The sequence below is a fragment of the Geotrypetes seraphini genome, chromosome 14, assembly GCF_902459505.1.
Source record: "Geotrypetes seraphini chromosome 14, aGeoSer1.1, whole genome shotgun sequence".
NCBI lineage: Eukaryota > Metazoa > Chordata > Amphibia > Gymnophiona > Dermophiidae > Geotrypetes > Geotrypetes seraphini.
This window is the reverse complement of record NC_047097.1, coordinates 32,047,938-32,073,358: the sequence shown is the minus strand read 5'-3', so window position 1 is coordinate 32,073,358 and position 25,421 is coordinate 32,047,938. Positions and strand designations below refer to the sequence as shown.

At 44.5% G+C, this 25,421-nt stretch overlaps 1 protein-coding gene across 6 annotated transcripts in view; it reads right to left on the bottom strand.

Moving 5' to 3' along the window:
* The window catches only part of PRC1 (protein regulator of cytokinesis 1), a 137,442-nt gene that overhangs the window by 65,675 nt on the left and 46,346 nt on the right, over positions 1 to 25,421 (bottom strand). For all 6 annotated transcript variants that reach the window (XR_004537025.1, XR_004537026.1, XM_033921030.1 and 3 more), the window contains exons 6-10: positions 21,311 to 21,460; positions 16,316 to 16,463; positions 10,841 to 10,977; positions 7,877 to 7,972; positions 2,626 to 2,772 (exon numbers count right to left, since the gene is read on the bottom strand). Coding sequence is in view for 4 of the 6 variants with exons in the window: in XM_033921030.1 (XP_033776921.1) it covers positions 2,626 to 2,772; positions 7,877 to 7,972; positions 10,841 to 10,977; positions 16,316 to 16,463; positions 21,311 to 21,460 (678 nt within the window). In the remaining 2 variants the exon portion in view is untranslated. The remainder of the gene's footprint in view (positions 1 to 2,625; positions 2,773 to 7,876; positions 7,973 to 10,840; positions 10,978 to 16,315; positions 16,464 to 21,310; positions 21,461 to 25,421) is intronic.

Here is a 25,421-nt window from a genome sequence, read left to right as displayed (position 1 = left end):
TCGGGAAGGGGAACGAGATCGGCGGTGCTTCGAATGGTCCCCAGAAGCCTCCAAGGAGTATATGGGACTTGAAGCAGTAGATCGTAGAGGCGGGAGATTCGACGCCTCTCGAGATGCATCCCAGGCCTGATAAGGAGTGTGGAAGAACTCTTCCTGTTTGCGATGCCCAGGGCTTCGATTACTCGAGGGAGGATTCCAAATATCCTCGTCTGGAGGTGTAATAGGTTCTAAGGGGGGCATGTCACTAAAAGAGACCCGCCTCGAGGGACCGGCCACCGAGTGCCGCTCCTCCTCGCCGAGCAACAAGAGCGAACAGCGAGGCGGAGGCCTGCACCCCGGAGGAGGAACCGGTTGGTCACCCTGAATCGTGGCCAGCAACTTTGGCCCACGGTGGCCATAAGCTCGATGAATTGAGCCTCCATAATAGAACGTAACGAAGCCGACAAGGAGGTAGCCGCACCTAAAGTGGGGCCTCCTGCACAGTCTTCGCGTTCCTTCGTGGTCGAGTGCTTTGGCTTGGAAGCCTTCGGCACTTTGAGAACCACTGGTGGAATGGGGGGCGGAGGTACCTGATCCGAGGAGATGGAGGAAGGCACTGGAGCAGGAGGCGGGGTCGAAACTGGGATGAAGGCAGCCGGCTTCAGGAGACCCGGTGTAGCAGGAGTGGTGGTGGGCTTCGCAGATGCAGGCGAAGCACTGGTCGAAGTCGAAGGTTCTTTAGCAGCTTCCATCTTGAACATCGACTCCCACAAAAAACAGCGACGCTTAAACGCACGTGCTGTGAGAGTGGAACAAGGCCGGCACGATTTCGGAAAATGTTCTGGACCAAGACACTGCAGGCAGCGTCGATGCGGGTCCGTCAACGAAATCGCGCGCTGGCACTTGCTACACTTTTTAAAACTGGTAATTGGCCGGGACATAGGCTGAAAAAGCTCCGCCGTAAGATCGAAGGAGCGGGGCCTGAGCCACGTGGCCGACCCGGTCGAACCACCGGAAGAAATTTTTTTTTTTTTCAATTAGCACAGAATTGAAGTAAACTTCTCAGCTCCGTGGAAAGAAAAGAACTGAGGAGACATGCCCGGACCATCGGGCGGGAAGGCACTGGCGCATGCGCGGTACGGGCATCTCGAAACTTCTGAGTTTCTGCAAGCAAGTATGCTTGTGAGACGTCCGTATCGGGGCTCTGTCGGATGACATCACCCACTAGTGAGAATACCTGCCTGCTTGTCCTGGGATAAACTGTTATTATTACTCACTGTGAATGAGGTGTTGTTTAATGCTGCAATTAAGGATGAAACAGCTAACAGGGAGATCCTCTGTAAGCATGAAAATTGACAGCTGGTCTTCTGACTGCCCCACTGTCCCAACTGCAATGGCCAGAGACCTCTGCCACCACTGGGTACCCGCACAAACTTGACTTGGCGGAGGGACGCGGTCGGCTCCAATCTCGGGTGCACCTCCATGCAGCCAAACTATCTGCTCTCAGACCCACTAGCGTACGAACGTAGGAAATGGTCCCCAAGCCAATATTCAGGCTGTCCAGAGGATACACTGGCAGCCAACCCCCTAGGAAACACTTTATGCAAAGTCTGTGATCTTCAGCAGCCAGAGCTGTCTCCGTGGGGAACCTATGCAGCAAAGGGAGGATTCGCGAAGAAAAATACTGAAGTTAAAGAAAATAAACATGAACAGAAAAGACAAGTTCCTTGAGTCTGGCTTGTAAGGGAAAAAAAAACAGGATCCCTGGAGGGCAGACCTTAGGTAAGAGGAGAGGGGCACAAGGCTCAATATAATGAGCTCCCTACAAGCTGTCTTGTGACCATAGGAGAAAAACCCATCAGCCCAGGAATAGAGTGGGATTATTCAAGAATCATCCATTATTATACTGTTGCCCAATTTACTAGTTTTCCTAACTTCTAAAAACATTTCTTCATCTGTCTGCTCATTCTGTCCCGGGGGATGATAGTATATTCCATCCCTATCAAAATGGACTCTACACTGCTATGTCATGGAACACAGCACCTGCTGGAGTAAGTCCATAACCTGCTAGAAAGAATGCATAACCTATCAGTATGAGACAGGGGGTGGGGGAGAGAAAGAGCATGAAAGAGAGCTATCATTGGTAGAAGAAGCACATAAAAGGACTACTACAATTGTCAAAAGTTGAACGAGTTGAAAGATGAATAAATATTTGTCATTCATTAAGCTCTCTAATAAAAGTTACGAGTGGCAGGTCTTTGAACTAGTGAATGATGGACTGCCAATTGGTGGGAAAAGGAATACAATGTATGGGGGTTTTAAAGTAGCAGTAAGTGGCTAGAGAGTACAGAGGGTATCTTCCTTTCCCTTCACATCATAAACTCACCATTGGTGGTTTGCCTATTTAGTTGGAATGGGGGAGTGGGAATTGCACACAAAGAATAAGGAAAAGTTGTCTTATATGGTCTGTCCCTAATTTGATCCTTCAGAAGTACAGGGACACTCCGGATTGCCTATTATTTGCTGAAACAAAAGCTACACGGTCTTAAGAAAACACTTAAAACTGCTTTGTTTTTACTAGCAAAAACATTGTTATAATCAGACAAAACTTGAAGCTCAAATTTCCCACAAATGTTTTCAACTTACTCTTTCTTGTTTCTCCTTTTCTTTTTCTTGGTGATGCAGCTCCCACTGTTCAGCCACATAAGCCATTAATTTCTGCCCATTTACAAAAAACTCCTTTTCATGTTCTTGTTCCCATGCTTCAATATGAGCTTTTAGTTCTTCTTCCAGCTTCAACCGCAAAAGACATTCAGTTACAAGATTAACTTACTGCTAACAACATATTCTACTTCTAAGCTAATTTAACAGTACCACCTCTTTTCTATATAGTAGGAACAAAAATCAAAATAAAGACCTTGCTAGCTAAAAGTAATTGAGAAGAACAAAATGGATCCTTATAAACCCAAATCCCATACAGGCTTTAATTACAAACACGTGCATTTATTTCTGAAATTTTCATTTACCCAGTCACAGAAGGAGAAATTAGGTTCTTACTTTCTAATTTTTTTTCTTTTAGACTCTCCAGTCCGGTACAGCTTCACTGATGGGTAATAGCTCATCATGACCAGCAGGTGGAGATTTGAGACAAAATTTTGGGGCTGTAGTAGAAATAGATATACTTCCCTATCATACTTCAGTCTGCCTAATAGCCAAGCAGAACTAAACCTTGCTAAGTATAACAGTAACAACGCTCCAAACAGGAGCAACAAACTAACTGAGAAAAATACTATTGGAAGATGCATAGATAAAGCCCTTTCAGTAAAGCTCCCCACAGCTTGCTAGCTACGCCAAAGCTGCTATTCTTGTGATCACCCTGGCCCTAGAAAAATACTAGAACCTGCAGAAAAAACACACACTTCACACAAAAAAACCTTAAGAACAGACAGACAAATAGTAGAGTGGGGTGCTGTGCAGGTCTGGAGAGTCTAAAAGAAAGAAAATTAGCAGATAAGAACCTAATTTCTCCTTCTTTAGCATCTCTCCAGACTGGTACAGCTTTACTGATGGGAAGTACCAAAGCAGTACCCATCATGGGTGGGACCCCCGGAGGGCCGCAACCAGAACACACTCACCAAACACCGCATCCTAATGTGCCTGAACATCCCCACAATAGTGAAGCATAAAGGAATGCAAAGAAAACCAAACTGCAGCTTTACAGATATCCAGAGAAGACTCGGCCCAAGAAGCTACCTGACACCAAGTGGAATGAGCCTTGAGAATTTCCGGAATAGACTTCTGAAAAAGGTATGTGGAAGCGATAGTCTCCTTGATACAGCATGTAATGGTAACATTGGAAGCGCCATTCCCCTTACGAGGATCTGCTAAGAAGACAAATAAATGATTTGACTTATGGAACTCCTGGGTCCACTGAACATAAGAGCGAAGAACCCAACAGACATCCAACTTGCGCAACAGCCGCTGAACAGAAAGGAAGAACAGGCCGCAGCACAACCCGCTCTCTAGAAAACTCAATGAAGGGAGGCCTACAAGAAAACGTCTGCAGCTCAGAAACGCATCTCGCAGAAGAGATGACCATCAAAAAGACCGCTTTAAGGGTAAGGTCCTTCAATGAGCAGGAACCCAGAGGCTCAAAAGGTGGGTGCACAAGAGCATACAGGACCAGATTGAGATCCCAAGCCAGAACTGAAGCCCACACCGGAGGCCGAATCAATTTGGCCGCCCTCAAAAACCGAACCATCCCAGAATAGCTGTGAAGTGCCGACCCTGCAACAAACCATGAAACGTCGACAAAGCTGCCAGCTGAACCCAGTGGGAAGTCCAGGCCAGGCCCTTGTCCAGGCCATCCTGCAAGAACTCCAAGATGTTAGGAAAAGAGGCGCAAAAGGAAACCACCCCATGCACCACTCTTCAAATATACGCCAAACACAAACATAAGCCCAAGAAGTGGAAAGTCTCCGGGACCCCATGAGAATGGAGATCACTTTATCTGAAAAACCTTTCTTAACTAGGCGTTCCCGCTCAAGAGCAAAACCGTGGGCACCACAAAGTAAATTGAATAACAGCCAGTGCCACACTCCTGTGGTGGCACGGGCACTACTGCTTTGAGATCTAGCGATCTTTGAAGCGTCTGGCGAAAGGCTTCTTTCAATGCAGCCTGACAAGGAGAAGCAAGAAAGTGAGCTGGCAACGAGCGGGAAAACTCCAGAGCATATCCATCCCGAATCACCTCCAGGACTCACTGATCCATAGTAATCTCGGACCACCCCTGGTAAAAGTTCCACAATCGAGCGTCCATCGGAACCAAGGGAGGAACTGGCAAGAAGTCATTGGGCAGGGCAAGTGGTGGAGAATCACGTCTAACCCCCGAAAGAACTGCATGCGCTGAAAGAAAAAGCCCCAAGAAACTCCAGAAGCTGAAAAGGAAGCAGCCCCTCGACCAGGATATTACCTGCAGAAATCACGCAAATGCCCCCAAGCAATGCCACACAAAGGCACCTTAAGAGTCCGTCAAGGTCAGAACCAACTTGTCAAAATCCTCGCCAAATAAAAAAGACCCTTGAAAGGCTATTCCCTCAGAAAACAAATGTAGGGAGAGTGGGGAAAGTGTGGCACAGTGGTTAAAGCTATAGCCTCAGCCCCCTGAGGTTGTGGGTTCCAACCCACACTGCTCCTTGTGACCCTGTGCAAGTCACTTAATCCCCCCATTGCCCCAGGTACATTAGATAGATTGTGAGCCCGCCGGGTCAAGGCATGGAAAAATGCTTGAGTACCTGAATAAATACATTGTGACAATCCTGCAACCCCAAGGCTTGTCACAGAGAGATTTGGGAGGAATTACAAGCCCAGATGCAGGAGGGCGAACCAAGTCAGAGCCCGGGGGAGTAAGTCAGCTGACTATCCTGTGGACTCAGAGGGAGAAAGGGAAGCAGCTCCAGAAAGCTGGGACTGCTCTGATAATGTCCTGAGGTCAAACAGTAAAGATTGGCCTTATGGGTTTGCAGAGTCTGTGAAGCAGAAGGCAGCACAGCAGGGAGTCTGGAGAACGGTTCAAGCCAAGGGAAGAAAACTTTCTCCCCTGCCGGAAAAGGGGAGTGGTTTCTTCCCTCAGCTTAAACGGAGACTCTCTAATGAACTAGGGAGGAGAGCAGGAACATGGCAGAAAGGAACCAGCAGATTCCCCAGGACAGCAGATAAGAGGTTACCATCTCAATTTTGGCTACCTCTTTTCCACCAAGGACCAGTCATCAGACTCACGGTCAAGGACACACTCGGCCCACCTACAATAGGACTGAGCCACCAGACCACCACATATCGCCGCCTGAACCCATAAGGCAGAGACATCAAATTTCTGCTTAAGAAAGGCCTCTAACTGACACTCCTCAGAGTCCTTCAAGGCTGAGCCACCGCGTCTATCACCAGCGACTTCAAGGTATCCCTATCCCCCTCCAGGATGTGATACAGGCGAGCCATAGAGCACGTAAAACAAAAAGGCACCTCCGGTGCTTTCCACTGCCCAAGGAAATTATCCTGACTATCTTGATGCATAGGAAAAGAGCGGGATGCAGAGCAGATCCCCCGAAACACACACACACGGTGGCTCCTTTGCATCTTCCTTGAAATGCAACACCAAGGAGATCTGTAAAATCAGCTCCTGGAGCTCCTCCCGCTGAAAAAAATGCACACCATGGATGCATTCTTGTCTGTCGACGGAACTGCAAAGTCGCCGCTAACAGCATCCATCCCTCTGAGAAGATCCTGGAGGTCTCCCAAAGGGTCCAGGTCTTCCTCCAATGAAAATTGCTCCCGATTACAAAAAATCATTGTCCCAAGAGACCCGCAGTCGCATGGACAAGGGAGAAGACAGGGACAAAACCAGAGCTGAGAGAGGCCAAACTGGAGTAGACGCGGAGGACATCCCCCCTACCCGCCCTCCTCCTACCCGAGATCCCTGGGGTGGAATTAGGACCCCCTGGCCGCTTAAAAATAAGCCATGCCCAAGGCAAAAACAAAATGAAAGGGAAAACCCCATGGTGGCCCAATGGAACTCACTGCCAAAGCAGAGGACCCAGCAGAAACCTGCCCCTGTCTCTCCAATAGAAGGATAGTCACCTGAGGCAGAAAGCAAAATTGGAGGTGTTTTCCGCCCAAAACGGAGCAGATTCTGCTGAAAATATCCCCCCCTCCTCCCCCCCGAGGCCTGTAGCGGCTGAGAATCCTAAATCATCCCAGCCGCTAAATCAAGCAAGACAGCAGCAGTGGTAAGGGAATCCCCAGTAGCATCAGCGGTTTATATATTTATTTGTTTGTTTAGATTTCTATCCTGTTCCTCTGGGAGCTCAGAATGGGTTACAATTGACATTCACCATAAAATTATAGGCATTTGAAGAAGAGACAGGTGAGAAGACGTAGAGAGAGAAGGGGAGGGGAAGCGAGGAGGGTAGAGATGGGGGTAAGGGAAACCTTATTTCCCTGACCGTTGGCGGCTGAGGAAATCCATGCGTGGGTGGCGGGGGAAGCCCAGGCTTCCCTGCTGTCAACTGCCGGCGAGCGAGATATTCACGAAGGGGAATCCTGGCTCGTCGGCACCCAAAGACGGTGAGGATTCCCCTTCGCAGTGGCCTGCACACGAGCACAGGAAAGCCAAAGATAACTCGTGTATGGAACACAATGAGCACTTTTTTCTTTTAAAAGTGCTCGTTGCACGATACACGACCTAGCTAGAAAAAACAAGGTGCCGGTTAACAATAAAAATACAATTACAGAAAAGAGAGAGCTCTCTTCAGACCAGCACTGCCTCAGAATTTTTTTTTCCAGAACATACTCCACTGGCTCTCTAAGCCATATTGCCTTGCCAGTAGTATCAGTGGCAAGGCTTATGGCTGAGTAATCTCTACAAAATTTTGGGGAAAGGGAGGGACTCAACTCGTGACCTGTCAAGTGTGACACCCACCCCCGAGGTCGGATGGATCCCCAAACTGGGTCTGCCCAAGCTCAGTCTGGCACAGATGTGGACAAGGCCACAACACAAATTCCAACAGTTCTAACACTAAAGAGCGAAGACTGCAATAGCTCACCACACCTGCTGGAGAATGAGAGTAGACTGGGGTATGACAGGGAAGCATAGCTATTTCTACTATAACCAAAAGATTTTGTCTCAGTCTCCACCTGCTGGTCATGCTGAGCTATTACCCATCAGTGGAGCTGTACCGGGTCTGGAGAGATGCTAAAGAGCAGCATATTTCCACTTCCTAGAAAACTGCAAAGTGAAACCTTTAGATCAAACATCTATGAGCCACTTCCAATGGCCACAATTTTTGGAGATTCCTGCAAAGCCTATTAACCTATAGTCCATACAGAATAGCTAAATGTATACCTTTGGTAATGTTTTCTGGAGTTTGGCTCTTTGTTTCTCTTCTTTCAAAAGATTTCCTCCACGGTTTGTGAATCTATTTGGATCTGTTGCTTTTCTCTGTACAAACAAAAATGCAGCCATTTGAACAAAAGGCAAATAAAACAATTTTCTACAGAAAAAAAGTCAATCCAAGCATCCTACAGGGTCTTTACCCTATACCATATAAAATTTCACACTTTAAAAAAGCCCTCCTTTGCCCTAGCTTGTAACTATAAAAATCCTTTAAAAGATTAGGTTTTTACCTTACTAATATCTTTTCTAAAGATAGGTGTATCATTCTGGACAATAGGGTATTCTCCTCATGCTCATGAATCATGCAGAAGGAATTCATTTCAGGTTTTCAATTCCTCCTCCATCAAAGGGCTCTGATGCCCCCTTTATTTTATACCAGGTAATAGCCCTATGTAGGAACACATAAGAAGGGGTGTGTGAAGAATCTGGCAGACGCTATCAGATCAAAGACAAGACAGCCCCACCACAGAACGAAGGCCTCGAACACTATCCCAGATAAGGACCCATCTCCATGGTCCAGAATAAGACAACTCAGAAAGTCTGCCTGAACAGGGCCTATGCCAACCACGTGGGCCGGACAAGGTCACCCGATACTTTTCCCCAGGAAGAGAGCATCCGAGTCACCAGACTCAGCAGGGGACAATGTGTGCCACCACCCCCTCCCCCCGACGGTTGACATAAGCTACCACTGTCGTGTTGTCGGAGAACACCGAATAGCCTTCCGATGGAGACAGAGTTCAACCTGCAATATGGCCAGCCGGAGCGTTTGAAGTTCCAGGCGATTGATGGACCATCTGCACTCCAGCGCCATCCACCAGCCTTGCACCAGGAGTTTTGCAAACTGCCCCCCAACGGGACAGTCTCGCATCCGTCGTCAGTCACCCAGTCCAGGACCCTCAGAGGAAACCCTCTGCCTAGCATCAAAGGAGACAGCCCCCACAGCAACCAAGCTCGCCGAGAGTTCCATCTATCCAGGAGAGATAGCTGAAGAGGTCAAAGTCGTGCTCTGGCCCACAGAAACACATCCATGGTCGCAACAATGAGACCCAAGACTTGCAGGTACAGCCAGGCCGTCAGCGCCGGAACCTGCAACAGAGCCCGAATGACACTCCATAGCTCGAGCGCAATGGAGTCCAGAAGAAACACCTGGTTCGTACCTTGTGAAACCAGACTCCCAGATAGTCCAATGCTTGCAGTGGTACTCAATGAATTTTCAAGTTGAAAACTTTAGACGCTCCAGCAAGTGCACCGCATGGTGAACTGCCCGGTGGCCCTCCTCTTTTGAGGGGGCCCTAAACAGCCAGTCGGCTTGGGACGGATGGCCTAGCATGCCTTGCAAGCGCAGATGGGCAGTCAACACCACCACCATGATCATTGGAAAAGAACATGGCTCCATTTGCCTGAAGTACAGAGCTGCAAATAAACAATGCTTTGGATCTAATCCTCAATGGGCTAAGAGGACCTGCAAAAGAAGTGGAAGTAGTGGGGCCGTTGGGAAACAGCGATCACAATATGATCAAGTTCAAAGTTGAAGTAGGAGTATCAAAGGGGAAGAGAATCACAGCAACAACTTTTAATTTCAAGAAAGGAAACTACGAAGCTATGAGAGTAATGGTAAGGAAGAAACTTAGAAACAGCTTAAAGAGATCGCAGACTGTAGAGCAAGGACATGGTGAGAGAGGCGCAAAATATGTATATCCCCAGATTTAGAAAAGGATGCAAAAAAAGCCGAACAAAAGACCCGGCGTGGATAACTAAAGAAGTAAAGAAAGCGATAGGAGATAAGAAGAATTCATTCCGGAAATGGAAAAAAGGACAAAACCATGGAAAACTGGAAAGAGCACAGGAAGCATCAAAAAGAATATCACCTCGTGGTTAGAATATGAAGAGAGTCTAGCCAGGCTGCTGGCACTTCTTAAACCCTGGCTGGGGGGGCATGAAAGGAAAAACGGCTTCTGCCAAATCGAAGGCTGAGGCCTCGATGGTGGCAGCAGGCCCCGCCGGGGCAAAACTGATTAAAGAAAAGAAAAAAGAAAGTAATTTTTTTTTTTTTTTATATAAGAAAGAAAAAAAAAGGAAATACAATTTCCTAACAGATTTCGCGAGCGGGAAGGTGTCAGGAAAAAATCTTTTCAACAGCCGTTGAAAAGTGCGACTTCTTAGCTCCGCGGAAACTAAGAAACTGGGGACCGCGCGCCTCTGTCGGGCGGGAAGGCACTCGCGCGTGCGCGGTGCAGCCTACTAGAACTTTCCAAGTTCTTAGAGTGCAATCACTCTAAATTTGTCCGTACCGGGGCTCCGTCACCCATCAGTCAAGAATATGCTGCCTGCTTGTCCTGGGATAAAACTGGATTTCAGATCTTCTAACTGCCTCACCTTCCCAGTCACCCCAGGCAGGGACTTTCAGGACCTCACCGGAAAATTAGGGAAGACCCATGGTCCGGTTCCGATCCCAGCGTACCTCCACAGAACCATGGAGCCTGCACTCTACGCTTTAGTGGACGAACCAAGAGTGAGGTGGCTCCCGATCCCAGAGACCTGATCTGACCTGCAGGCTGTAGAGGTCAGTATGAACTCTTATCCCCACAAAAAGGTAGATGATGCCAAATACAAACTTGCTGGTTCAAGACTCATACTAACATAGTAGATGACGGCAGATAAAGACTCGAATAGTCCATCCAGTCTGCCCAACTTTACCCTCTTTTTAAATTACTGATTTAATTTAAATGTTCCTTCCTTCCTTTTGCACTAGAAAAATCAAAAATCAATTTAACATTATGATGATCTACAAATGCTAAATGCATCACTTTCATGACGGACACTAGAAGGCCCATTGTTTGTCTGAGTTCAGATATTTGCAAATATTTTCTCTATTTAGGGAACCACCTAATACAATAAAGTCTGATAAATTACCTCCAAATCAAGGTACAATTTCCAGCTCTCCTCCCACTTCTGCACAGATTCAAACATCTCTTTATAAACTTCATAGTATTGTTTTAGCCGCATAAGTTCAGCATCATGTTGATATAGAAGATTCTCCGAATACTCCTCTATAAAAAAAAGGATATTATAAGTAGCTAATCTGAATTGAAAAGTGAACATTCTTGATATATTCCAACTCCCTCCTCTTGCTCCCACAACCCCAGTTTTAAGTCTGCTTTTATTGCAATTATATGAATGGAAAAATTTGAATAATCAACCTAGCATAGAATTTTTATGTTTTCAGGCGGACTTTCTGGGACATCAGGCCGCACACTGGTATAAAACTATTAGTGAATTGGTTAAAAAAAAGCCTAAAAATACTCTTAGGGATATTTCAGCATCTCAATGGCCACAAATTTGGTCTTGGAGAATGAGATGTACAATGTCAGCGTCTATGAAACAAACTTGGTTTTTTTTGTTACATAGAGCTTTTTGGACCCCAGTTAGATTGCAAAAGTTAAATAGTTCTTTGTCTAATAGATGCTGGCATTGTAATCTGGATATAGGGACTTTAGATCATCTTTTGTTCTATTGTCCCCATATCTTAGCCTTTTGGAACTCAATCTGGGATCAAGTAAATTGTTTATTGGAAAATCACGTAGCATTAACTTATGATGCTGTACTTTTTGGTATGTCTATGAGAAAAAAGAGTCAGATATCAATGTGTAATAACAAACTTTTATTGATTTTGACCGGAGTAGCCATTCAACATATTACTAATAACTGGAAAGACCATAGTAGGCTCAATTTTAAATTTTGGTGGAATTCAGTTTGCCACATATACAGAATGGAAAGATCAATAGCGGTGCAAAATGGAAATGATAAAAACTTCATGAAAATTTGGGAACCATTAACGTCCTTTTGTCATGATTGATGCCATTTTCCTAATATTTCTATATTTAATATGTAAGATAAGGGTGGGGTAGGGGGAGGGTTTCTATTATATGAAAAATAAAAATTACTAAAGGGATTTCAGGATGGGAGAGGGAGGGTTATATTTACAACTATAAGTTATAATGATAAGATGTACAAGTGGTTAAATCTATGTTATTGTGTTGCAATTTTTGTACACTTGATGAAAGTTTTTAAATGAATAAAGAATTATTTAAAAAAAAAAAGTCTGCTTTTATTGATTTTTATGCCTAATTTATTCCTGTTGTATGGGCTCTTTATTGTTATGACTGATTTTTTTATTTTTTAATTGGTATTTAAAGTGCTTGCTATGAGTTCTAAATCTGTCTTTTTTGATTTTCATGTACGATGTGCTCTCGCACATAATTAATTTCATTCACAGCTTTACATGTATGATGTGGTTCTTATGTATAATTTATTCCATTCACAGTGTAAAGACATTAATTCTGTCTTTATTTATGCAAAACAGGAATATGAGGAAAAAATAGCCCAGGAGGCCAAAAACTTCAAGCCCTTCTTTAGATACGTGAAAGGGAAAAAACCTGCAAAAGAGGCAGTGGGACCCCTGGACGACCAGGGAAGAAAAGGGTACATCAAGGAAAATAAACAAATCGCAGACAAACTAAATTCCTTCTTTGCGTCCGTCTTTACGAAGGAGGACACCTCAACAATACCTGAAGCGGAGAAAGTGTTTGCAGGAGAAATAGAAGACAGCCTCACCACAGTTGAGGTGGACTTAGACCAGATATACTATCAGATCGACAAACTTAAAAGTGACAAATCCCCTGGACCGGATGGAATTCACCCGAGAGTCTTAAAGGAATTGAAGGTTGAAATCGGAGAGTTATTGCAAAAACTTGCAAACCTGACAATCAAAACTGGACAGATACCGGACGACTGGAGGATAGTGAACGTCACCCCAATTTTCAAAAAAGGATCGAGAGGGGAACCGGGCAACTATAGACCTGTGAGTCTTACGTCTGTCCCCGGCAAGATGGTTGAAGCACTGATCAAGGATAGCATAGTCCGGCACTTGGACGCACACGACTTGATGAAACCCAGTCAACATGGATTCAGGAAAGGGAAATCATGTTTGACGAATTTACTCCAATTTTTTGAGACCGTGAACGAGCAAATTGATAGTGGGAAGCCGGTGGACATAATATACTTGGACTTCCAGAAAGCGTTCGACAAAGTTCCACACGAAAGACTTCTCAGGAAACTACAAAGCCATGGCATAGAGGGGGATATACAAAGATGGATAGGCAAATGGCTGGAAAACCGAAAGCAGAGAGTGGGCATAAATGGGAAGTTCTCCGACTGGGAGAAAGTGACTAGTGGTGTACCCCAGGGCTCGGTACTTGGGCCGATCCTTTTTAATATTTATATCAATGACCTGGAGGAAGGAACATCCAGTGAGATCATCAAGTTTGCAGACGATACAAAACTATGCCGGGCGATCAGATCGCATGAGGATAGAGAGAAACTCCAGAGCGACTTGTGTCAGTTAGAAACATGGGCGGAGAAATGGCAGATGAAGTTCAATGTGGAGAAATGCAAGGTAATGCATTTAGGCAATAAGAATAAGGAATACGAGTATACAATGTCAGGTGCAACTCTGGGGAAGAGTGAACAAGAAAAGGACCTGGGTGTACTGATAGATAGGACCCTGAAGCCGTCGGCACAATGCGCGGCAGCGGCAAAGAAGGCAAATAGAATGTTGGGCATGATAAAGAAAGGAATCTTGAGTAGATCGGAGAAAATTATAATGCCGCTTTATAGGGCAATGGTCAGACCACACTTGGAATACTGCGTCCAACATTGGTCTCCCAACCTAAAGAAGGATATAAAACTGCTGGAGAGGGTGCAGAGACGAGCAACAAAACTGGTGAAGGGTATGGAGAAACTGGAATACGAGGACAGACTTATAACACTAGGATTATCCTCCCTTGAGAAAAGGAGACTGCGTGGGGATATGATCGAGACCTTCAAAATACTGAAAGGAATCGACAAAATAGAGCAGAGAAGATTATTTACATTGTCCAATTTGACACGGACTAGAGGACATGTAATGAAGCTAAGGGGGGACAGGTTCAGGACTAATGTCAGGAAGTTCTGCTTCACTCAGAGAGTGGTTGACGCCTGGAATGCCCTCCCAGAGGAGATTATTGCGGAATCGACCGTCCTAGGCTTCAAGAGCAAACTAGATGCATATCTCCTTAAGAGAGGCATATAAAGATATGGTGGACTATAAATTATGCCAGGTGTACACCTGGCAGGGCCTCCGCGTGTGCGGATCGCCGGACTTGATGGACCAAAGGTCTGATCCGGAGATGGCAGTTCTTATGTTAATTTTCTATACCATTCTCCCAGGGGAGATCAGAACGGTTTACATGTATTTATTCAGGTACTCAAGCATTTTTCCATGCCTTGACCCAGCGGGCTCACAATCTATCTAGGGGGATTAAGTGACTTGCCCAGGGTCAGAAGGAGCAGCGTGGGTTGGAATCCACAACCTCGGGGGGCTGAGGCTGTAGCTTTAACCACGGTGCCACACTTTTCCCACTCTCCCTACATTTGTTTTCTGAGGAAATAGAAAAGGAGAATTGGGCATGGGTGGACAGCAACAGAAGGATTTACATAAGAAGGGAAAGCGGAAACAAGAAATTAGGATCAACTTGATGGAAAAATAAGTCTCCAGACAACAAAAGTAAAAAGTGGAATTTATTGACTAAAATATGTCAGCTTTGGGAAATGTATATAGCAGATGCAGATGTCTTTGTATAGTTTTCAAAAGAAAAGGAAATGCATTTCTGGGTTTATTTCTACTGTGACTGGTGGGAATCCCCAAGCACAAGCAGAGGACCTTCTCTAGAGATGGCCAGAACTCCCCTCCACCAAGCATGGCAGTCGCTGGCAACATCCATGAGCCACTGAGGTGCCAGCATCTGTGACTCAGGGACGCTACTGCTGCCTGCCAAGCCAGGCAAAAGGGACCCCCGGGCAACTGCAAAGGAAGTCCTCAGCTGACAGCTTAGGAGTCCTCATCAGCTGAGTATTTATATTTACATTAGAGGCTCTGGAAGAAACCCGTTTACAAAGTATGTATTCTTCCCAATTAATATTTCTAAATTAATAAAGTGTCTGGGTCTCTACCAGCATTGTTTGATAAAAATCTTACACCTTATGAATCTAATAGATCCTTAAGATCCTCTGGACAGCATCTACTTTGGGTTCCTTCTTTAAAAATAATAAATACCCGTAGAACAACAATATTCTCAGTTTCCGCACCCACACTCTGGAATGCATTTTCCACTTATCTTCTTATTCATTGATGCTTTTGGCTAATTAAGCTACTATTCTTTTCTTAATCAACCCCTTAGTCCTTTTGTTTTCTCCCATATATGTTTTCTTTTTTGTATTTACTGTAGTTCCCCACTATCCTTTTGTTCTTATTACATTTATTTTGTGTCTTGTTCGTCTGAGTATATTTAGTCTATTTAATATTGTTGTTTTTAATTCTGGTTTTACCTCTGTTCTTATCCCTATTTTATTGCTGTAATATGCTTAGTATTTTAATAAGCGTTTTATCAAATTTACAATAAACATGGAAACCAGAGCCTTTAATTCAGTAGCATAATTAAATGAAATAACGAATTCACCAGTAATTGGAAAAATTAGAATAATCTTAGCTATACATTCTGGTGGAATTCGTTGTACCACATTTACAAAATGGAAAGAACAATTGCTATACAGAAAGGAAATTATAATAATTTTAAAAAGATCTGGGGGCCATTGGCAAATTATTGTAATGATTAGACATCATTTTCCACTGACAGTATATTTATACATAGGGGGTGGGAGGATGGTATAAAGTTCTATTTAAAGGTTAATCAATAGATAAGAATAATATGATAATTTTGATTGAAATATTTGAGGGAAGGGTAGGTGGGGAGGGAATAAGTTTATGTATTTACAATGATAATAGAATGAAATTCAAGTGATGTGTAAAAGTTTTAAATGATGTAATATTGTGTACTTGATGTAAGATGAAAAATGAATAAAGAATTTTGGGGAAAAAAAGAAATAATGAATTCTGAAGTTTATGGGGACAGGCGGGGATTGATTTGATTCCAGCGGGGACGGATGGGGACGAGTTTGATTCCAGTGGGGACGGACGGGGACGGGTTTGATTTCTGTCCCCGCGCAGCTCTCTAATTACTTCCCTTCTCTGTACAGCTGTGCTTTGAGATTATGTTGCTTTCCAGTCTCCTTTCGTCTGTCCAATTTTGACAGGAACTATAAGGAAGCATCCTTGCAGCCACTGCCAAAATTGTAGCAGGATACCAACCAGAAGTATAATATCAGTTGAGATTTTACTGAATCAGCAGAAACCACTTTTAAAATGAACCAGATGAAATGAGTTTGCTATATTAAACAGGCCAAAGTGAAAATAATAGTTTTAAAGCTAATGCTGAAATATGAAAAACAAACCATCATAGAATGGAGCAAAATTCTTCCTCTGCTCGTCATTGTAGAAGCATTTATCCCAGTAAGCTGTCAACTCTGTTCGAACCTTCTTAACAACCTCTTTAATGTTCTGAAGCTTCAGTTCATCCAAACGTTCCAATTCAGCCTGCAACTATAGAGATCAGAGAAGGAGAATGCTAACGACCCAAGTCACATTTTTCACAACACATGTTTCTTTCTCTTACAAACAGGAATTAAAGAAAAAAAGAAAAATGAAGGCAGATAAAAAGACCATTCATGTGATCAACTATTATCCCTTTGTACTTGTCCCAAATTTGAATTCAGATACAGTGTCTTCACTACTTTCACAGGGAGGCCATTCCACAAATTCATCACACTTTCCATGAAAAGCACAGTTACTTACCGTAACAGGTGTTATCCAGGGACAGCAGGCGGATATTCTCAACACGTGGGCAATGTCACAGACGGAGCCCCCTAGCAGACGTTTTCGCAAGCAGACTTGCTTGAAGACCTTCAGGCTTGCGATTGGCCCACGCATGCACGCATGCCCCTCCCGCTCTGCCTAGGGCATGCGTCTCCTCAGCATGTCCTCAGTTCAGATAGCAAGCAAAGAAGCCAACCATGGGGAGGTGGGTGGGACGCAAGAATATCTGCCTGCTGTCCCTGGATAACACCTGTTACGGTAAGTAACTGTGCTTTATCCCAGGACAAGCAGGCAGCATATTCTCTACATGTGGGAGACCTCCAAGCTAACCAGAATGGGATGGAGGGAGAGTTGGCAATTTAGGAGAACAGATTTTGTAAAACGGACTGGCCAAAGTGGCCTTCATGCCTGGAGAAAGTATCCAGATAGTAGTGAGAGGTAAAGGTATGAACCAAGGACCAAATGGCAGCCTTACAGATTTTCTCAAGCGGAGTAGAGTGGAGAAAGCAACAGACACTGCCATCGCTCTGACCTAATGGCCAGTGACTCGACCCAGGAGGGAGAGACCAGCCTGAGCATAACAAAAAGAGATACAAGCGGCCAACCAGTTAGAAATGGTCCGCTTAGAAACAGAACGACCCAAGCAATTAGGATCGAAGGAGATGAACAGCTGGGGAGCAGTATGATGAGGCCAGCACACGCTTACAGTCAAGAGAATGCAGAGCCACTTCTCCAGGGTGAGAATGGGGCTTCGGAAAAAACACAGGAAGAACAATAGATTGGTTGATGTGAAAATCAGAAACAACCTTAGGCTAGAACTTAGGATGGTTATGGAGAACCACCTTATCATGATGGAAGACAGTGAAAGGAGGGTCCGCAACCAAGGCTTGAAGCTCACTGACCCAACGGGCAGAAGTGAGAGCAATAAGAAACACCACCTCCCAAGTAAGATACTTCAAGTGAGTCCGCGCAAGGACCACGTTAAGATCCCAAATTTGTCCATCGTATGGCCCTCCCTGCCCGGAGGGACAGCAGCGTAAACATTTGAGGGGTTAGACTTCTTCAAGGAAGACTCAACCACCAAGGATTAGTGAGAAAGCTGAGAACTTTCAAACCCCTTAACCAGGATCGTCCGGTAACGAGACTCCAACTTGGAGGGAATGGCCGTGACCGCATATGGGGTCTCCAGGTTCTGGAGAAAAGTCTTCCGGAGAACCTGGTGCAATGGTAATCGTAGCGCCTCACGGGGCAGATGATCAACAATCATTTCCGCCAGGTATTCCTGGGTATAACGGGACTCAGACTGGAAGTCCATGTTCAAGGCCCTACCCATGTCAGAGATGAAACGAGTAAAGGAGGAGTTTCAAGAAGAAGACACATTCTCCTGAAGAGACCCCGAGCGAGATCTGGGGGCAGCCAAGAAAGAGGGAGAAATTTCCTTTGAATAGTAAGCCGGGGCCTCAAAGTCCCACGACTGGGAGACCGAAGAGGCTCGACTAAAGTGTCTGGGGGCATCGAGGAATGACCCTGTGCAAGGTGGACTGAGGAAGACCCCGGGGTCCAAGGAATCAGCTGGCGAAGCCTCAGAGAAGACGGGGCAAAGGAAAATTTCTCCACCGGTTTCGAAGAAGACCCCTTAAAGGCTGGCAGCTGCCTCGATGGGGAACACAAACTAGAGTCCAACTCGAGGACAAGCGTGTTCCTGGAAGATTTCGCAGTCGGAGACCTGCTCTGAAGGGGTGGAGAAGACCGGGGCTTTTTAGGAGGGGCAAGCCTCGACATAGTAGCGGGGGAAAAACAGGCTCCTGGCTTGAACCCTCGAAAACTCACAGGTGACTCAGGGGATGAAGAATCACTCGAGGGAACCCGGCGAGTCTTGCGGGCATGGCCTCGAGATACGAGGGGACGCTCAGGCTGGTCAGACCAAGACTGGATCGAGACCGAGGTCAGAGGCGTCGAAGTTGGGACCAGCTGGCTCATCACCGAGGAATGCTGCGTGGTAAGTATAGCCTTAAGCATGTCCTCGAACATAGGCACCAAGACCAAAGGTAGTTGGATCATAGATGTAGCAGTGCGCTTCTTCGGGGGCGACCTCGAGGAAGAGTATTCCCTTTGTGAGGAGGCACGCTTAGAGTGATGTATCGAAGACGCTGAAGAGTTGGCACTGACATGAGACTCCGAGGTAGGCTTCTTTGCCGGCACACCTGAGGAGGAAAGAGGAGACTTATCTGAGGCCGGAGTAGTAGGAGGAGCCGAGGCCAGAGCCTTCAAGGCCGACGGGGACTTCGAGGCCGAGGACTTCAAGGCCGAGCTCGAGGCCTGTCCTGCAGGATCCATGGGGCCAAAGAGTTGGAGAATCTTGGCCTCCCTCCTACTAAGAGCCCGCGGATGCAAAATCGCACAACGGGGACACGACTCAGCGCGCTGCTCTGCATCCAGGCACTCCACACACCAACGATGAGGGTCGGTGATGGAGATAACCCGGTTGCACTTAGTACAGTTTTTAAACCTGGAACGAGGCCAGGACATAAGAAAAATAATACGGCCGCAGCCCCACAAGGCCAGGTGGCCAGAGTAAGACCGGGTAACCCGGTCAAAAATATACGAACTGAAAAAATGAAAAAGAAAGGAAAATAAAGACGTGGGCACAGCGACTCAACTGAAACTAACCAAACAAGCTGCAGTGCAAGAGGGACAACGAGATCGCGCGAAGCAAGGGAGCAGTGCTTCTGGCTCGGCGGAAAACAGAGAACTGAGGACACGCTGAGGAGACGCATGCCCTAGACTGGGCAGGAGGGGCAAGTGCGCATGCACGGGCCAATCGCAAGCTTGAAGGTCTTCAAGCAAGTCTGCTTGCGAAAACGTCCGCTAGGGGGCTCCGTCGGTGACGTCACCCACATGTTGAGAATATGCTGCCTGCTTGTCCTGGGATAATAGCATTTTCTTCATGTTCATGATCTAGAAACAGGGACGAAGTGTGAAGAAATAAAATTTGCAGACGACACCAAACTATTTAGTGGTGTTAGCACTAAAGAGTACTGTGAAGATTTACAAAGGGACCTGAACGAACTAGGAGAGCGGGCGACGAGATGGCAGATGAAGTTTAATGTAGAGAAATGTAAAATCTTGCATGTAGGAAGCAGAAACCCAAAGTACAGCTATACGATAGGAGAGCTGGTAATGAGTGAAAGCAGTGGCGTACCTAGCATATGTGGCACCTGGAGCCCATCATTTTTTGACACCCCCACCCATCTGTATGAAAAACATGATTTTTAGTAACAATCCACAAGAGTGTACCTAGGAAAAGGCAGCATCTTACATACTGCAGTGAGCAGTATGTCAATAAACCCATTGTAAAACTAAACAAGCCAGACTAGTACAGATCAATCCTACACCGTCAGTCCTAACTGAAAACCATGTATTTCGAACACATAGACACAGAAAACACCTTCGCCTAGTATGTAATCACAAACTAACCCCTCCCCCTTTTACAAAACTGTAGTGTGATTTTTAGCCACGGTGGTAACAGCTCAGATGCCAACTCTAAAAAACGCTCTACAGTTTTGTAAATGGGGAGATAGAATAAAAATACGTAGACAAAGGTTAAACTGAAGCACCAAGAAGCTGGACTCTGCATACAATGCAACACCACAGAAACAGCGATGCATCTCCCCTAAAGCAAAAAAATAGAATTTTTTTTCTACCTTGTCTTCTTGTCACTCTCTTCCTTTCATCCACTGTCTACCCTCTCTCTGCCCCTTCTATATGGCATTTTCTCTCCTTCTATTCCCCTTCCAGAAACTTTATGCCTCCCCTTCCCATCTCTCCCACACCCCCATGGTCTGGAATTTCGCTCTCTCTTCTACCTTCCCCCCACTTTCATCAGCATCTGCTCCCTTTTCACCATTCACCATGCTTCCATACCACCAACCTCCTTTCTCACCCTTCACCATGCTTCCTTACCACCCTGACCCCCTTTCTCACCCTTCACTATGCTTTCATACCACCCTGACCCCCTCTCAACCTTCACACCCTTCCTTACCACCCTGATCCCCTTTCTCACTTCATGCTTCCATACCAACCTGACCCTCTTTCTCACCCTTCCATACCACCCTGACCCTTTCTCACCCTTCACCACGCTTCCATATCACCCTGACCCCCTTTTTCTCCTTCCACCACCCTACTATGCTTCTTTCTCTATCCATCGAAATCAGCAAGGTCCCGCGATGACGACTACTGCTGTCTCTGCTCCGGAAGAGGTAAGTGACGTTGGAGGGGAGCTGGGCTGGCAGACGCAGGGAGTTGCGGCAAGGTCCCACGATGACTGCGGCTGCCGATCCACCCCCTCCGACGTCACTTATCTCTTCCGAAGCAGCAGCAGCAGTAGTCGTCAGAGGGACCTTTGTGCACTTCAGCTCAGCTGCCGTATTTATTCTCTTGAAAAAAATACGGCAGCTGCGCTGAGGTGCCGTTTCAGCAGCGCGGGAGCTTCCGGACCCAGCCGGCTGTGCACCCCCTTGGAGCGTGCACCTGGGGCAGACCTAAATAAGGTAATATAAATTTCAAATTCTTACTGCTTTAATTGTTGTGGGTTTGGATCCAGTCATGTGTACGGCAAGTGCATCTCTATCTTCATCAGGAGTCTGAAGTCTGCCCCATAATGCTGTGATTTTGGAACGCAGCTCGGTGCTTATCGCCTCATTCTTCGATTTCTGCTCTTCTAACTAAAGAAACCCAACAATGAATTCAGATTATGAAAAATCCAAGAAACATTCTTTTTTTTCTCAATTCTTTATTCTTTTTAAAACTTACAATAAGTGTAACAGTAAATACAACATTTTATACTGAAATACCACACTTAAAATTCTATTAATATCCATATCACATGTTGTTTTTGAGCCTATGTATTACTTTTTATTGTACACTTGTTGAATGATTAGAAAGGAACAAAGCATATGTGGATTCTAATGTTATGTGATTCTACATCATTTGATTGACTGAATAAATGCCGCAGTCCCTTTTTTGTGCCTTTTTTTTTTAAACAATAAAGATCATTTTAGGGGCAAAAAAAAAAGGAATAAAGAATTAAAAAAAGAAAAAAATTAATATCCATATCAGAATTTATCCCCCCACCTAATCAATCACAATTTCCAGCACCTAAAACATCTATCATGAATCCCATACCTATATAGCAAAATTCATTATCATAGCAACCCCCCCCTCCCGGATGTGCATTTTTAAAGGGAAAAAATAATTTTTAGACATTACAATATTTTGTTAATGGCTCCCAAATCTCCTGAAATTCCCTGAGTGGCTAATGTTCTTTCCATTTTATACATATGACACAAGGAATTCCACAAAAAACTATAGGTAAGCTTCCTTCAATTTTTCCACTTGCTTGTAATTTGTTGTATGGCAACTCCTGTCATAACAAGTAATAGCCTGTTGTTCTTAGATGATATTTGACTCTTAGCTTTCATTGACATGCCAAACAGTACAGTATCATACAATAATGCCACTGGATTTTCCAATCAACAATTTATTTGGCCTCCATATTGATTTCCAAAAAGCCAAAATAAATGGACAATAGAACAATAAATCCAAGAAACTTTAATATACTGCTATAGGAAGAGTTATAGCCATACTAGCCTCAATTGATAGTTCAAATCATAACATTGCTAGCAAGAGCAAAAATTTACCCTATAGTGCCCAAATGAATACACATGATTAACATGAATTATGCCACATATATAGAATGGAAAGATAAATAGCAATACAAAATGGAAATTATAATAATTTTATTAAAATTTGGGAGCCATTAACGTCTTTTTGTCATGATTAAATGCCATTTTTCTATTAGTCATACAACAAATAGTAATGGGAGGGGGGAGGGATACAAATATAGGTTTCTTATTATAAATGAAGAGATTTGAGGGAGGGTGGGGAGAGGGTTACATTTGTATGTTTAGATTATTATGATAAGATATGCAAGTGCTCTGATTAATTGAGTTTATTATGATACGTTGTACACTTAAAAATATAAAATTAATACAAACTGCAGTACATTTAGACAGGTCAGTATCTTCTATTATATTTGCTATTTCTTGCAAATATATATTACTTACTGTTAACAGTTGTTATCCAGGAACAGCAGACAGATATTCTCACATGTGGGTGACATCCTCGGAACCCGGTATATTGTCCATACCGGGTTCCGAGGATGTCATAGGTTAAAGTGTACTGTCACTTTAAGCTTCAATAAAGCTTCGAGACTGCCCACACCATGCTCGCGTGAGTACCTTCCCACGGTTCCTCAGTTCTTCATTTTCCGTGGAGCGAAGAAGTTGTATCTGGACTTTGTCCAAATGGGTTTTGCCTTCCAGTTTTCAAATTCTTATATTTTGTCTTCGTGCTATTCTTTTTCTCGAGTATACAAGTTCTTCTTTTTAAAATTTTTTTGTCGAGGTTTTCAACTTTAATTTTTACTAGGTTTTTTTATCCATTAAAGGATCTATAACAGCATTAAAATCCCCAGCCACCACTAAATTAGAAGCAGCCAGTGGTAGTACCAGTTGTTATAGAGTCTTCTACATGGAGCATTTTGGACCCCAGTTAGATTACAAAAGTTAGATAGCTCTAAGTCTAACAGATGCTGGCCAAAATGGTCTCGGGACTCAAAGACCTCCCGTATGAAGAAAGGCTGAATAAATTGCAGCTATATTCACTTGAAGAACGTAGAGAGAGAGGAGACATGATAGAGACGTTTAAATATATCACCGGCCGTATTGAGGTGGAGGATGATATCTTCTTTTTTAAAGGCCCCTCTGCCACAAGAGGCCATTCGCTGAAAATCAGGGGTGGGAAATTTCATGGCGACACCAGGAAGTTCTTCTTCACCGAAAGGGTGGTCGATCGTTGGAATGAACTTTCACCTCAGGTGATTCAGGCCAGCAGCGTGAAGGATTTTAAAAGGAAATGGGATACACATATGGGATCTCTAGGGGGGTAAATTCAAGGGGGTAGGGTTGTTGGAGTGGGCAGACTTGATGGGCTGTGGCCCTTTTCTGCCGTCATCTTCTATGTTTCTATGAAGCAGGGACTCTAGATTATTTATTATTCTATTGTCTATTTATCTTGGTGTTTTGGAAATCAATATGGGCCCAAATAAATTGTTTATTGGAAAATCCTGTGGCATTAACTTATGATACAGTTCTATTTGGTATGTCAATGAGAGCAAAGAGCCAAATTTCATCTAAAAATAACAGACTTCTATTGATTATGACTGGGGTCGCCATACAACATATCACAAGTAATTGGAAGAATTGGAGTAGACTCAATTACAGTTTTTGGTGGAATTTGTTATGTCACATTTATAAAATGGAAAGAACCATAGCCATACAAAAATTATAAGAAATTTAAAGAGATCTGGGGGGCCATTGACAAATTATTGTAATGAATAGATACTATTTTTCCATTATAAGTACAATGCAAATGAGAGGGTGAGGGGGTTATGAATTTTTATTAACTGTCTAGATCAAAAGGAAAGAAAATTTTATAGGATTTATGTGAATGTATAGGATATGGGAGGGATTAAATTTTATCATTTATTATTAATGTTGAATATGATGGAAATTCAAGTGTATTTAATTTCAAGATTTATAAAAAAAATAATTTATTATTATTATTTTTTAAATTCTTTATTCATTTTTTAATCTTACAACAAGTGTACAAATAATAAAACATTTAAAATAATTTTTATCCTCAGTTCAGGCCTTGTGCCTCTGTCTCAGCCTTTGGGCACTGAATGTGCTGAGTGAAAATCGACTCTTGACTTAGCCGCTGCTATTTTTCCTTGAATATCGAAGCATTCCAGTAGGTTCAATTAGTGAACTCGTCGTAACTGGCCCATCTCCATCACTGATCCGAACAAATGGTGTATTCAATATTCTGGGCTGGAGAATCGAGTACTCGCTGTCTCACTCTGCAAAAGCATTCTTGTAAGACTCAACAAGAGAAGCTTTTTGGGAACAGTGGACATGTCTTCAGAGGACTACACCGATGGTACCAGCATCAAGGCATTTTGCAATATCAGACTCTGCATCGGATTAGGTAAACCATCAAAACTAGAATCACAGGCAATCTCTGCAACGAGTCCCTCGATGCATGCCAAGCGTTGACACCACCATCGTTCTTCATTTGTGCAGGCTATGTCACCACTGAGGTGTGCCTCGTCATCGAGGTAACCAACGCCTCGACACCCTGCCATACCAGAGGTACCAGCTGTGCAGCAAACGGTACTGCTGCATTCCATACAAGACCAAAGCAACTGAAACGGTACCTCCAGTGTATTCCACTGCGCCAGTACGAGTTCTCGAATATCCTGATGCGTAGGAAAAAAGCGGGAAGCAGCGCAGATCCACTTTTGAAGAGGTCCCCCCCCCACACACACACGTGGGGTCTCTGGTGGCGCTTCCTCAAAACGCAGCACCGAGGAGCCCTGCTGAATCAAGTCTGGTAGCTCATCCCTCTGAAAAAGGCGCACCATGGATGCCTCTTTGCCGGAAGGCAGGAAAACCGCTACCATGTCCTCGAGAGGATCCTGGAAATCCTCAAAAGGGTCCAGGTCCTCATCCAGGCCAACATACTCCTCTAACCACTAATCCTCATCCCAAGCCACCCTCGGGC